The sequence below is a fragment of the Rhododendron vialii genome, chromosome 11a, assembly GCF_030253575.1.
Source record: "Rhododendron vialii isolate Sample 1 chromosome 11a, ASM3025357v1".
In the NCBI taxonomy this organism is placed as follows: domain Eukaryota; kingdom Viridiplantae; phylum Streptophyta; class Magnoliopsida; order Ericales; family Ericaceae; genus Rhododendron; species Rhododendron vialii.
In genome coordinates, this window is record NC_080567.1 from 12,199,059 (window position 1) to 12,211,621 (window position 12,563).

The 12,563-nt window shown below is 39.0% G+C and overlaps 2 protein-coding genes and 1 long non-coding RNA gene across 3 annotated transcripts; 2 read left to right on the plus strand and 1 right to left on the minus strand.

The window, feature by feature from the left end:
* Window positions 1-6,519: 6,519 nt before the first annotated feature.
* LOC131307878 (uncharacterized) lies at window positions 6,520-7,734 on the plus strand. The gene is made up of 3 exons (XR_009194247.1): window positions 6,520-6,639; window positions 6,786-7,123; window positions 7,227-7,734. It is a non-coding gene; the product is annotated as an uncharacterized LOC131307878 (long non-coding RNA).
* A 980-nt stretch (window positions 7,735-8,714) lies between these two features.
* On the plus strand, window positions 8,715-10,231 carry LOC131307877 (uncharacterized). The gene is made up of 3 exons (XM_058334603.1): window positions 8,715-9,234; window positions 9,321-9,552; window positions 9,647-10,231. Exons 1-3 carry the CDS (start codon window positions 9,127-9,129, stop codon window positions 10,129-10,131), a joined length of 825 nt encoding a protein of 274 aa, XP_058190586.1. The 5' UTR covers window positions 8,715-9,126; the 3' UTR covers window positions 10,132-10,231.
* An 842-nt stretch (window positions 10,232-11,073) lies between these two features.
* On the minus strand, window positions 11,074-11,788 carry LOC131308345 (uncharacterized). The gene is made up of 2 exons (XM_058335262.1): window positions 11,419-11,788; window positions 11,074-11,325 (listed from the first exon to the last, which is right to left on the minus strand). Exons 1-2 carry the CDS (start codon window positions 11,728-11,730, stop codon window positions 11,239-11,241), a joined length of 399 nt encoding a protein of 132 aa, XP_058191245.1. The 5' UTR covers window positions 11,731-11,788; the 3' UTR covers window positions 11,074-11,238.
* Window positions 11,789-12,563: the final 775 nt, after the last annotated feature.

A 12,563-nucleotide genomic window follows, 5' to 3' on the forward strand; every position in this document is an offset into this window, starting at 1 on the left:
TATCCCAATCAGGGAATCAGACCTTTTACGTAGTTCCAAAGATCACAAACTTTGAGGTTGGGTTTCCACTCTTGGTTTTTCTTCTCACGTGCTCTAAATTTTGCCTAGGTTACCTGATGGAGGTTGAGTCCCTAGCAAGCCGTTCTTCAAATGCCTTAACTTTTGCCTAGGCTGTGCCTTTGCAGTTTCTTGTCCTAGCAGGCTTTGCTCTTACTTTTGCTTGGGTTCTTTTGGTTACCCAATGAGCATTTCTCACAAGAGGACATCTATTTTTCTTGGAGAGAAATTTGGGGGAGATATTTTCTTTTGAATCTCCTTCGTGTTTGTACTTTCATGATGGGCAAGCTAACTCTCAGTGTTCTCGCGGAGATAGCGTCTTCTTTCTAAGTTTTGACAAGAACCTAGTTTCTTAAGCAACTAAAGTTCATCCCTACTTTCCCTTCTGTTAGCAACACAAAGAACTTGATTCCTTAAATTTCTTCTTGTTTGGCAAAGAGACTGTAGTATATGGCAATCGCAATTTGAGAACCAACACTACAAGAAAAATTACATTGGGTGATGAATGAATATCGTCACAAATTGCTTGTTTTTCGTCACAAATAATATAGGTGACAAAAAAAAATTTGTCGACTAAAGGTTGTCGAGGATTCCTACCTGGTGACGAAATCTATTTTTCGTCACCTATAGTGTCTTTTGATGACAAAATATTTCGTCATCAAAAAGTTAATAATTGGTGACGAAATTTTTTTCCTCACTTATTGTACTTTTTGACGACAAAATTTTTTGTCATAAATTATTCCTTTTGGCAACGAAAAAATTCGTCACTAATGAGTCTCATCGGTGACGAAAATTTTCGTTGCAAAAGACAATTTCATATGGGAAAAAAATCTTTCTTTCTTACTCTTGCTGGGTTTCGAACCCGAGTCTCTTGAGTTTTTCGCGCAAGCTCTAACCAACTGCACCACACACACTTTTCAATAAATATTTGAAATATCTAATATATAACATATATGTTTAACATAAAAATATATTTCAAATGTAATTTTGAACCTTTAAACATTAAAATTAGTAATTTTGATAAACATGAAAGTTGTAGGCAATTGAGTTATTGTTCACACCTAATTTGAATTATCTCAATCGGAGTTTTTAGTAAAGAGTTATGTTCGAAATACATTTAGTGACAAAGCGCAATTCATAAATTTCGTCACGAAAGGTACCCATTTGATGACGAAATATATTTTTCGTCGCTGAAAGCGTTAAAATGGTGACGAAATTATTTTTCGTCATCAAAGTTAAGCATTTGGTGACAAAAAAAATATTTCTTTACTAAATTGGTCTCATTTAGCAACGAAATTTTTTTTTTGTCACCAAATGATTATCTTTGGCGACAAAAAATAATTTCGTCACCTTTTTTTAAGCTTTTGGTGACGAAAAATGTATTTCGTCTCCAAATGGGTACTTTTGGTGACAAAAATATTTTTTTCGTCGCTAAACAGGTATAATTGGTGACAAAATTATTTCGTCACGGAAGTTGTCAAAATGGTGACAAATTTATTTTTTCGTCGCCAAATATACTCATGTAGTGACAAAATTAAATTTCGTCGCCACTTTTTCGTCACCAATTTTCATTTTTCTTGTAGTGCAAATCATTAAGCATAGATAAAATAGGAATTGATTTAGCAGAAATAAAATGCCCAAACTGGGGCCCAAAACATGTCCTACCTTGATTTAGAAAACAAAAGCAATGTTTAATGTTCTTGGCCATGTTATGACTTCTCAGTTACTGCACCATTTCGGGGTCATCTTCTTTTGCTTTGCCTTTCACAATTTTATACTCTTTTCCACCCTCTTCTTTGCCAAACAGAGCCTTTGAACTGGGTCCATCATCAAAGCTTGCACGGTGGCTACCTCTTTGGGACATGGGCAGTCCTCAAATAGAAATGTCAGCCTAGGTCTTTATCACTTCTTTCTGCTTTTCGTTGATTGTGTAGTCATGAGAGAGATTAGCTACTTGGTTAGATAATGATGCCAAGGAGATTCCATCGAGCGGATCATCGTATTCTCCTTCCATTTCATTGAAGTCGCTATCCCATGTTCTGTATGGATCTGTGTATATGAAATCTAGATCCTCTTCTTCTTCTACCCATTGACTATAGTCACACTCTTCGCAGGGATTGACCCATGGCTGCATCTGGAACTCCTCCACTTCTTTTATAAGGTTGATTGTTTCCCAAACAACAGAAGGTGTTGGGATTTTTAGACGATTGATGGGTACTAAGGTTATCAATCTCGTTCCGTACCGACCAGTATGTACCGGATTTGTTAAAAACCGGTATCCTAGCCTTTGAATTCCATCCCGGAGTAAATACCGGTGCTTTCCAGAGAATGCTCGTACAGTTGCCAGAGCAATCTTTACATGGAATACTTCTCTTATTAAAGCTGATTTGATTTCCAGTAGTGCTCAACATATTACTTGTAGTGCTCAATACTTTACAGTTTTTTAATGTTACTCTAGTCTATGGTATTAACCAGCCAACTGATCGTGGTGTGTTATGGACTGAGTTGAGATGCTTAAACAGAGCTTTGGGCGATGAACCTTGGATCCTTTTGGGATATTTTAATGTTGTGAGAAGGGTGAATGAACGGAGTATTATTGATAACTTTGATTTTACCGTTGCTGCTGCATTTAATTCATGTATTGATGACATAGCGGTGGATGATCTCCCGGCAAAAGGTTTTTGGTTCTCTTGGTCCAATAGAAGTGGTGGGTTGGGTTAAAATAAAAGCAGGATAGACAGAGTTATGATTAATCATGCTTGGCAAGATGTTTTTACTAAATCTGAAGCTATGTTTGCTGCTCCTAGAATATCTAACCATTGTTCCCTTATTGTTTTTGTTCTTCCTTATAAGCCTAGGAGGAAGCCTTTTTAGTTCTTTAACTTTTGCATGAATGATCCTAAGTTTCAAAATTTACTTCTGGAGGCTTGGGGCCAGACTAAGGGCTGCCATCCAATGGAAAGGCTTTTCTCTGAAGTTAGAACTTTAAAAGGACTGCTCAAGGACCTTAATAAACTACTTATAGTAATATTTGCTATAGAGCTGCCAATGCAAAGGCAAAGTTGATTGTAGGGAGGTATTTCCGAGAAGGCAGAAATAAGGCCCGAACACGTGGTATGTGGGACCATGGTATAAATATGATAGGGATAGTCGCCGAGCAAGACGATGGCCAGTGATGTGGACCAGTGACATGAGAAGTCATTGGTCCAGGAAGGTTGTACGGGTCTTGGTCCAATAAACATGAGAAGTTATTGGACCAAGAGACTAATAAAGGAACAGTGACATGTGAAATCACTTGTCCAAGTAGTTTGTTTGGCAATAAATGGGCCGAACATGAGGAGAGCTCCTGAGAAGACATTGGTCCAAGTAGTTGATAAAGGACCAGTTACATGAGGAGGGAATACTCTAGGAGGTTCCAGGACTGTGATGTTCCGTGAAGGAATGGGATCCCGAGAATATAGGATTCAGGAAAGATACCCAACGGGAATGGGATGTTTGGCCAGCTATGGAAAAGATTCCTAAAAGGACTAAGGTAGTGAACTGATAAGGGAATGAGAATCCAAGATATCCTGGGTTTCCTATACGAGATAGGAATCCTAGGGCGATAGGGATGCTTGGGCAGCAAGTATCTATGAATCTATAAATACGAGGTAAACCTAAAGGTAAAAGGTATGCAATACGTTGCAATATGATTATTCTCCTACGATAATTAGGGTTTTTCTACTAGTACGAGATACTAACTTAGGCATCGAAGGGCCTTTGCCACGAGAGGCAAAGGTGCGCTCACCCCTTGTCTATGAGAAATGTCAGAAATTCTCACCAATGATCTGAACACCAGCCAAAGATCGATCTGGTGCCATTGACAAGTCCTTGGCCATTCGCATAACGAGGGATGGACATCATGGGTCCACTTCACAAGGCAACTAGAAATAGGAAATTTTTATTGGTAGCCCGAAGAATAATGGGTAGGCTGAAGCATCCAACAAAACCATACTTGACGGGATCAAGAAGAGGTTGGACAAAGCAAAGGGGAAGTGGCCTAACGAATTGCCACTGGTCCTGTGGGCGCATCGAACAACTCCTAGAAGCTCTACGGGAGAGACCCCTTATTCATTAGCATATGGAACAGAGGCTGTTATTCCATTGGAGGTGGGTTTGCCGACCAGTAGGACTACTTTGGTTGAAAGTGGAGGCAATGACAGAGCCTTGGAGATTGAATTGGATCTTGCCGAGGAACAGAAAGAGAGGGCTCTGGTGCATTTGACCCCATATCAGGAGCAGATGATGAAAAGCTACAACAAGAGTGTCCACCCACGAGAATTTGGTGTTTGAGACCTTGTGCTTCAAAAGGTGCTCGGCAATACTAAGATGGCCAACGAGGGTAAGTTGGGGGCCAATTGGGAAGACCCATATCGAGTTACTGATATTGTGGGTATAGGGGCTTATAGATTGGCAAACCTGGACGGGAACCCGATGCCAAGGCCCTGGAATGTCCATAATCTGAGGAAGTTCTATGTTTAAAAGACTTCAGTTTGATTTTTCATTCTGTTTTAGGATGCACATCGTGATTGTGTGGGAATTACGAATAGAATTCCCTTATTTTTTAAGCTGTTGTTAGTTGCAAGGGGTACGCGTAATGCCCCCTTGAGTTTTGAATTACGAACAAAATTCTCAGATTTTGGTGCAACATTTTGTTCTAGAATACGAAGCCAAGTTCTTTTTCCTCCCTTTGTATTGGGGAGGAGAAGAGTTGGTCCGTATTTATACGAATTTATAAGGTACACAATACTTGGGTTGCATACGAATACATGCAAAGCTTTCGAGTACGAAATACTTAGGTTGCATATGAAGAAATGCAAGGAATATTTTCAAGAACGTGAAACCTTGGAATGTATACGAGAACATGCACAATTCTGCAAAATATGAATACATTTGGGCATTTGTCTAAGTAAGAGAAACTTAAGAGTATAACTTAAGTAGAAATACACTTAGGAGTTGGCCCAAGTACGTGAAAACCTGGGGAGCATACAAGAATATGCAAATTTATCTAAGTACGAATACACTTAGCCCTTGTTCGGTTAGGTGTATACAATCCTGGATTAGGAACCAAATCCAAAACTCTTGTTCAGTTTTAACCTCGGGAATAAAAACATATCCAGTCTTGCAGCAGAGACTTTTACAGCTGGTACTTGTGTAAAGCTGCTCCCTCTCTCTCTCTCTCTCTCTCTCTCAACAGAAGAAGCAACGTGCTCAGACAAACTCTCTCTCTCTCTCTCTCTCTCTCTCTCTCTCTCTCTCTCCATCTCTGTATCTTGCCGAACTCAGCTCTCTCCCTCCCTCTCCCTCCCTCTCTCTCACACAAACACCGAATCTTACAGCGCCTAGGAGCTCTCTCTCTCTATCTAGTCTTATCATAATGTGGTGTATTGAATGTGGAACCATAAAGATTTGAAACCCTAGGCCTGCAATCTTGACCTATTTGAACAGTTACTGTTGAAGGGAAGACCCTAATATGGGCTTTATAATCACAGAAGGCCCAAAGGGAAGATCCACCCAAATCAACCCTCACAGTCTCTCGACACAACCACAACGGAGGACCCCAACAAAAACGGTGTGAGGTGCGGTAAATGGATCCTCCGTTCTACCAAGGTTCGAAGAGGTAGAGGTAATTCGGCCCATACCCTTCTTGATTAGCTCCATCTTAGCTTTAGATATCTGCTAAACAAAGAATACTTTTTTTCGAAGATGATTCTGGTCCACTTTCATGCCCAATCCAAGGCCAAAGGTCCGTAAAAGCAGAACTAAACATTATCTACAAAAAGATAATTGACATTCCAGTTAATTTTTTGGTACAATCCTCGAGTTTTTCAGTTAGGGTCCTATTCCCACTCAGACCAGTGCTGCATTCACGCAGTAGTAATTGGTCAATTTCTCGAGACCCAATTTTTTTCTTTGTACTAACTGGTAACTTTTTCCTCCTTTCTCCTTGGTGCATAACAAAAATATGGTAGTGATTTTTTAGGGCACTTCACTACTTCCCGAAGTTTGAGTCGGTTCTCCTAGAAATTTATTTTTTTTGTTTGTTTGTTCTGGAAGTGGCCTTTCAGAAGATATACTAATTCTACCAAAGAAGAATCATCTCTGCTCTTGGATTCAAATTGGATTCATCTGTGCCAGTGATACACTGAGGGGATAAATTGCACATCCTTTACTAGAAAATTGTGCCTACCTTTTTTTTTTAATCCATGGTACCTTGCATATTTGTTGTCCTGCAGCATGCATTTTCGTACTGTTGTGTTTGAAGTTATTTTTGGGTGTCATTTTTTCTAGTAATGGACTTTCGTATGGTGTCATTTTCTGCTGCTATGGGGCTGTTCCGTGGTGGATTATACTCCTTTTATTGCCTTCTTTGGTAGCAAGTTCTGATGGTATTTGATAATTGAGAATCTTTCTCATTTGTAGGTCAACACCCCATCACTAAAGTTTGAGCCTACTACTCCACTTTCACAAAATAGGAAGCGTCCATCTCCATCTCCTGCATCCTCGGCAAACTCTGTCATCGGCAAGAACAGTATCCCACTGGTACATACACTATTACTTCCTAGCATCCCCTTCGTACATGCACTTGTTACCGTCATACACTTTTCTTTTTCATCAACCACTTAAATCTATTATAACTTTGGGTCAGTAATTTCATATATCCTAATAACTTCTCTCCCACATGTAAGCCTACAATGGACCGCACACAAAACGACCTTGACATGTGGAGTTATGTGAACACGGAAAAATTCATTCACATAATGGTTGAGGTGGCTAGGAGGGAGGAAGCTACCAACTCAAAAAAGTCATGAAAATTTAATGCTTACAATGGCATGAGATATTGAAGGAGCTAGGAGTGAGGACGGGGAGAATAGGGTACACTATTCCTAAGATCTGAGAAAAGTTTACTCACATTAAGAAAGAGTATAATGCCTTTAAGCATATGAAAGATCAGACTGGGTTCGATTGGGATGAGGCATCACAAACCGTCACAGCAACGGATGACGTGTGGCAAACATACCTCCAGGTATGTGAACTTTAGGAGCTCATTGTTTTTAACTTCATCCCCTAACATTAGAAAGAATACAATAACAATAATGTGCCCCCCCCCCCCAATAACTTCCTTGTAGGCATATCCAAAGGCTGCTAAATTTCGTAACCAAGGCCTTGACCACTTCGAGGAATTGGACGAGCTCCTTTCTAGCTCATTGGCAAATGGAGCATTTGCACGTCCTAATACACAACCGCCCCCCACACGTGATGAAGAGAAGTTGTCATGTACGGAAAAGGAAAGCCAATAAAAAGGGAGGACAGCGTGGCCATGGGTAAAAGAAAATCGGATGGTAGTGGCGGAAGCACCGCGAAGGTAACAAAGTTTGAAAAGCGAGATGAAGTATACGAAAAATTTGCGTTCTCTCAGCAAATGAAGGGAGAATACTATCAGTTGAAGGCCCAAAACCAAAGTGCCCAAAATAATATGGAAATGAAGGAATGCCATGCCTTCTTGAAAAGTGTAAAGCACATTATTGGTGAAGATAAATATCTTGACGCTTACAGTCATCTTGTTGACCAGCCACGGTGGCAAACATCTTTTCTTGCCCTAGATGCTGATGAGAGGATGGCGTGGGTCCATCGTAAACACTAAAAATTGGAGTTTGAAGTGTAAGTAGTATGATGAACTATGTCTGTTGCTATTTCTCATTTTCTTAGACAATAGTATGTAATTTTTGTTGTTAGGGAACAATCCTATGTTATTTCTACTATTATGGAACTATTTCGCTCGTTATGAAATTAACCTTCTCGTATGATTGTAATTATGCTCTTACTGTTGGATTTTTGCTTGAATGGTGATTGCATGTATAAGTTTGATTTAAACTTTTTCATACAAGCAGTACGGACATAGGTTCTCCAATATATTCACTGGATTCACTCTTCGAGAATCCACCTGATGAACAATAAGTTGTACGTGTAAGAGAAGGTTATGATCCTAGCATTCATTTTCTATTTGGTGTTGTATATTCCGAAATAGAGTCTAATCTGTGATCAATACTGTAGTCAAAACATACACTTTTAAATTACCCAGAAGGTACAACTGAGAGCATGCAGCTATTTCAGTGAAACTATGTGAAATATTTTTGCGTGAGAAATTAGCTTTCCTATATTACCCTACTCTTTTTTTTTATGACTTCCGTTTCTTGGATATCATTTTGTTGATGATTGAGAATCATTTATGTGTACTACTTCATAAGAAAGCCAACTTGGAGAGGAAGAGCACCTTTTGTTTGAGTGCACTTGGGCGAGGGCAGTCAGGTGTGACTTCCTGCCACTGCTGTTGCTGTTTCCAAGTTGTACATTTATCCCCTTCCATAATGCTTTTAAGTTCAGTAGATTGGTTTAGAACACAATGTTGCATATCTAGTTGCTGTAGTGGGGTTGATGGTTATTTTTTTACCTTCGTTGAAATGCTATAATTACTGAATTTAAGAGTTTTTTGCAGCAGTATTTAGAAAGTTCTCCATTTTGGTCAAAGCAATTCATGTTTTCTAAACGTAGGGTTGCATTAAACACCACTGATAGAAAAGAAGTTGTCTACACTTATCATCCGACTTGTAACAGTTAAGTACCCCAATTATCATGTCGACAAGTGGAAACCAAGAGCACGAAGATTCTAGCAGTGACGACGATGAGTTAATGGATCTAGAATTTTTGGAAAATATGGAGGAATTTGATGAGGAGGATGAGCGAATTCCTCAACGAGTAGCCCCTTTTACTGGTCAATCATACACTCAATTTTTTATGACAAAACACCCCACAACCATTAAAGATGTTTTACGTGTTGACAAACTGACTTTTAAATCATTGGTTGCATTGTTGGTGGATAAGGGTCAGTTAAAATGGGATCATATGAGACTATCCATAGAGGAATCGTTGGCAATATTCTTGTTCATATGTGGACAAAGCGGACGGATGTGACTTGCTGCTGACCAATTCCAACATTCCCTTGATACCATAAGCAGACACTTCAACCTTATGCGTCGTGCTCTTTGTTATGTTGGTATGTCCATAATCCGACCACCTAATCTTAACGACACGCCTCCTCAAATTCTCAATGACAGAAGATATTACCCATGGTTTAATGTAAATTTTACAATTACATTTTAAAAAACATGAGGTACTGTTTGGAGATAAGTAACACAGCCCGATACTAATGTAAGTTAATATAGGACTGCATTGGCGCAATAGATAGAACCCACATTGAGGCTTGGGTACCAGCGTCCAAGCAAATCGCATTTCGTGGCAGGAAGTCCATCAAAACTCAAAATGTGATGGCAGTATGCTCATTTGACATGAAGTTTACTTTCGTTTACCCCGGTTGGGAAGGGAGTGCCCACGATGGACGTGTTTTCTTGGCTGCAGCGTCGAACCCAGCCTACAACTTCCCACACCCGCCACTAAGTGAGTAAACATAACAATTAATTAATGACTTTAAATTATACATTGTCCCGAAAAGGAAAAACTTTTAAACTAATGAAATTGATTTATCATGTAGATAAATATTATGTGGTGGATTCTGGATACACGAACATGCTCAGGTATCTAGCTCCTTATCGAGGACATAGGTACTATAGGGACAAGTGGAATGGAGTTGATACAGTGTTTCGGTTGCCCCAAGAGCTGTTTAACTACAAGCATTCATCGTTGAGGAATGTTATAGAACGTTGTTTCGGTGTTTTGAAAGCAACGTTCCCAATACTAAAAACTATGCCTAGGTACTCATGTGCTCGTCAACCTACAATCGTTAGTGCATGTTGTGTGGTGCACAATTGGATCATAGAGCGGCATGGAAGAGATGAATTTTTCGATGGACATAATGAACATGATTGGGAGGGAAATGAGGAGGACAACGGGAATGGCGTAGAGGAACATGTCAGTAATGTAGGCGAGGTTGAGCCTATCAACATGTCACGTCAAAATCTTCAATTGATGTCTATTAGGCAGGATGAAATTGCGCAACAAATTTGGGCGGACTATTGATGTGTTTTTCTTTTCATGCACTAGTTTGTTATCTTCAAATTCTACCGTATTTGTCAACTATCATATATGTTTATGTATTATTATTTGAACTGTGACTTTCATTTATGTGGTGGATTATGTATTGAATTTTATTAGTACCTTGTGTTTCTTATTTTCCCTGTACTCAATTACAATGTCTATGACATATAGGAATGGTAGGACACAAGAATTACGACGTTGTCTTTGTGGGGATGAACCCAGGCATATATGATAGTTGGGCTTCATGTAGCAAAAACGTTATCAAGTTTAAAGGTATTGTGCATAAAAAATACTCATCATGGGATGAGGCCTACACTGCTTGGGTGACTCATACCAGGCAAGTTGACCAACTAGTGCCACCTTCCCTTTTCCCTTTGTTGGATGATGCGGTTGGATCATCAACAGAGTTCACTCCAAAAGACAGAGATGGGTTTCCATTCACTCTCATCATCACTCTAAGTTTATGCTTCTGTGTGATTGTTGTTGCTCTAATGTTTTATCTACTTTGATATTCGATCGGAAACTCGATGCGGTAATTTATTGTTGCTGTCCATGATGGACGCGCATGGGTTTGCGTTTTCAGCCCTTGTTTGGAACTAAAGTTATGTGTGTGATCGTATGCTCATCCATGATGTTTTATCTAGTTCTATATTCGGCCGGAAACTCGATGCCGTAAACTTTGGAAAATCTGGCCATGGTGGTTTCTATCTTGTTTGGAACTTTTGTTCTGTAATTTGTTGCTGCTGTGGATTGGCCTTTTTTTTTTTTTGTAGTTTTATGGGGAACTTTGACATGAAGAAAAGTAGAGGTTATTTCGGTTGCTGCTTCCGGAATTTTTTGGGTTTGTTCAACCTAGTTCCCTACTGTATGTCAACGGCACAAAAATTCATTCCCTATTACAAGGGAATGACTGACTTCTCATCATTGTGTAACTGAGATTGTTATAATAATTACGTACATCATACAGATACATAACATGCAAATCTTATTTCAATAGAAATAAATAACTGCTCCACAAAGTTCATGAAAACACACATATAACGAAAATCAACAACGTAAGTCCCAAGAAATAGCTTTTAAAACAGACATCTACGGGTTGGGGTGAACGAAGCAAAGGCACCAATCATTGAACTGTGAAAATTGCATGCCCCTTGCCATCCGAGCTTGTGGATGATCCTAATAAGTACATACACACGTAAATATAAATTTCCTTCTGACAGTTTCATATTGTAAGTAGATTTGAAAAAAAAATACGAAATTATGGCTTACTTGGATATATGCAGTCCACACATCATCTTCGGCCACCACCTCGTGTCGGGTCGGATCCCAATCAAATCCGGGAGCATGAATTAGGTTCATAATTATCTTACAAGTCCGCTTCCACCTCATAATCTTGGTTTTAATATGGAATTCCTCTATAGGAGCGTCGGGAAATTCAACAACCATGACACCTTGGAGATAATTCACGTACTCGGGATTAAAGATTCCCTGCGCAGCATTCCACATCGACGCTTGTATCATGCTCATAAGGGCCGAAAGCAATCGACTCTCCTCTGCCTCACTCCAAATTCTTCGAGCCATAGAACAAAATTGTTGTTATATTTGTTGTAAGGAATAATTTGTTTGTTGATTTTGGAATGAATGAACAATGGAGTTACACCTCCTATTTATAAGACAATTGAAAAAAATAAAAACATGCTTACTAACTATTCATAGCAAGAAATTTGGTTACACCAACAATTCAACAACCAAAAAAAGATGCTTACTAATCATTCATAACAAGAAAATTGGATACTCACAATTCAAGGAAAAAAATAAGCTATAAAAAAAAAGGTAAACTAAACATTTATTACATTTCATAATAAAAAACCCATAAAAATAACACATATAAAAAAATGAATTTTGAATAATTTATTACTTTTTAATTAATGAGGGAAAGTAGTGGTGGAGAGAGAGAGAGAGAGTCTTGAGTGTACTGGGTGGGAATTTTTTAGGAAGAGAGAAACAGTAATGATGACAGAATAATTGGGAAGAGAGAGAGAGAGTTATGACAACACCACAATTGTTAGGATGAAAAATTCAAATTTCATATGGGGGGAATTGTCAATTTTGGAGGGAGATTCAGGACCAGGTTTTTGCATTTTCCCTAAAAAGCAAAACGAACAAGGGCTTAGAAATTTTTCCGAGTATGAAATACTTGGGTTACATACGTGAACATGCAACATTGTCTAAGTACGCATATACATAGAGGTTTATCCAAGTACAAACACACTTGAAGAGCAATCAAACAAGTTAGAGTACGAAATACTTAAACTATGTACGAAAAAACACACAAGTCTGCCAAGTATGAAACACTTGGGCAAGCAAGCACAGTACAAAAGGTGCGTATGAATGAACGCACGAAATTGGCCAGG

Coding starts and splice junctions, on each gene's coding strand:
- LOC131308345 (XM_058335262.1), bottom strand. CDS start 11,730: ATGGCTCGAAGAATTTGGAGTGAGGCAGAGGAGAGTCGATTGCTTTCG. Junction 11,326..11,418: donor TGTGGACTGCATATATCCAA/GTAAGCCATAAT, acceptor TGTACTTATTAG/GATCATCCACAAGCTCGGAT.
- LOC131307877 (XM_058334603.1), top strand. CDS start 9,127: ATGCGTCGTGCTCTTTGTTATGTTGGTATGTCCATAATCCGACCACCT. Junction 9,235..9,320: donor GATATTACCCATGGTTTAAT/GTAAATTTTACA, acceptor AAGTTAATATAG/GACTGCATTGGCGCAATAGA. Junction 9,553..9,646: donor CTTCCCACACCCGCCACTAA/GTGAGTAAACAT, acceptor TTTATCATGTAG/ATAAATATTATGTGGTGGAT.